The sequence below is a fragment of the Mizuhopecten yessoensis genome, unplaced genomic scaffold, assembly GCF_002113885.1.
Source record: "Mizuhopecten yessoensis strain PY_sf001 unplaced genomic scaffold, ASM211388v2 scaffold4259, whole genome shotgun sequence".
NCBI classification, from domain to species: domain Eukaryota; kingdom Metazoa; phylum Mollusca; class Bivalvia; order Pectinida; family Pectinidae; genus Mizuhopecten; species Mizuhopecten yessoensis.
The window spans coordinates 205,754-207,262 of record NW_018405455.1 but is presented as its reverse complement, the minus strand read 5'-3'; the positions used below and the strand labels follow the sequence as shown (position 1 = coordinate 207,262).

General features: G+C 40.9%; 1 protein-coding gene across 1 annotated transcript in view; it reads right to left on the bottom strand.

Annotated features, from left to right (window-relative positions):
- The window catches only part of LOC110448770, a 9,515-nt gene extending 8,542 nt beyond the window's left edge, over positions 1 to 973 (bottom strand). The window contains exon 1 of the mRNA XM_021495196.1: positions 166 to 973. Within this exon, the coding sequence (XP_021350871.1) occupies positions 166 to 973 (808 nt within the window). The remainder of the gene's footprint in view (positions 1 to 165) is intronic.
- Between the last annotated feature and the right edge of the window lie 536 nt (positions 974 to 1,509).

Below are 1,509 nucleotides of genomic sequence, written 5' to 3'. Positions count from 1 at the left end.
GCTGCCCATTGGGCGGTCCAGATGACGTTGTCGGAGCCTGTCGATTGGTCCGATAAGATGACGTTGCCGAGGCGTGGGCGGATGTCCTAGTGACGTCACTATACGTTCGACTATGACTGACGTCACTGCCCAGTGTGCTAACGGTAGTGTCTGTATAGAGTTTACCATTGACTATGAGACGGTCACGGACTAATTTTACCCTTTTCCCTTGCTGTCGAAGTTCCTTCATCTTGGGATAAAGTTTACGTCGTTTTTCCTCAATCTCAGTGGGAAATTGTTCATTAATATAGTACTGTGTACCTTTAAGATGACGGGCATTATTCAGGACATTAGCTCTGTCATGGTTATAAAGGAATCTCGCGACAATCGGGCGAGGCCTGCCTCGCACATGCTTACCAAATCGATGAGTGTTGCCTAACTCAACTTTGTCAATTCCGAGTTGCTCGTGTAAAAAACTACGAAGTTTGGCTTCAGTGTTTTCGTTAGGTTCCTCGTAAAGTCCACTAAACACGAGATTGTCCTTCATTGATCTCCATTTGAGCTCGGTTACGCTCTTAGTGAGTTCATCTTTATCAACCATCAGTTCATGAATGGATTTTTCAAGATATGTTACTTTCTCATTGTTCGCAGGTTTATTTGCGGATTTTTTCACTTTTTGGAGTTCCTGTTTATTTTTTTCCGACACAGTTTTAACTTGATCATACATGGCACTAATAGTAGTACAGCTTGTCTCCAGTTCGACATGTTTGGCCTTTAACACAGTTATTTCAGATTCCAGTGAATTCACTTTTAATGAGAGCGAGTCGAGTGATTTCTGTACGAGGTCTAATTTGTTATCAATTGGCTCTAAATGTTGAAGTCTCACATCAAGTTTTTGTATCAACGATATAATATGGTTGAGTTGACTATTCTCGCCTGCAGACAAAACCTCTCTAGTCTGGGTAAGTATCTCTGAAGTGGAGTTATCAGACATGTTCATAGTTCTAGGTACACGCCCCAGGTAACAGCGACGCGTGGACTTCGTGAGCGGTACTCGTACGTTACTCGGTACACGTGTGTAGCGTAATGCGCGCACAAAGAAATATACTATAAAAGTCTATTTTTCCGAAAGATAAACACACAAACCTTCGTCACATGTTTATGTTGTATCCTACGACCAGAAAATACTGTTGCTCCATGTTGTGTAGAGTTGATATACCAGTCCATCGCCGGAGCGAAAAAATGTGTGTCCACCTTGTTCAACCGGAAGTCATCCTAAGCCTAAACGATACAATTCATCTTTTATTTCACAGACCCATGGATCCTTGATTAGGCCGTGATCACTTTTAGCTCACCTGGATGGATATGATAGCTTGGATAATTATAGATGTTCAATGATTTTTATGATAGTCATAAGATACCTATAACATCTAGGAATTTTGATTGATTAACTGATTAATTAACTGTTAAACACCACACTCTTAATCACACATTACATTCATACATTTTGTACAAGGTAAAGTAGGCATC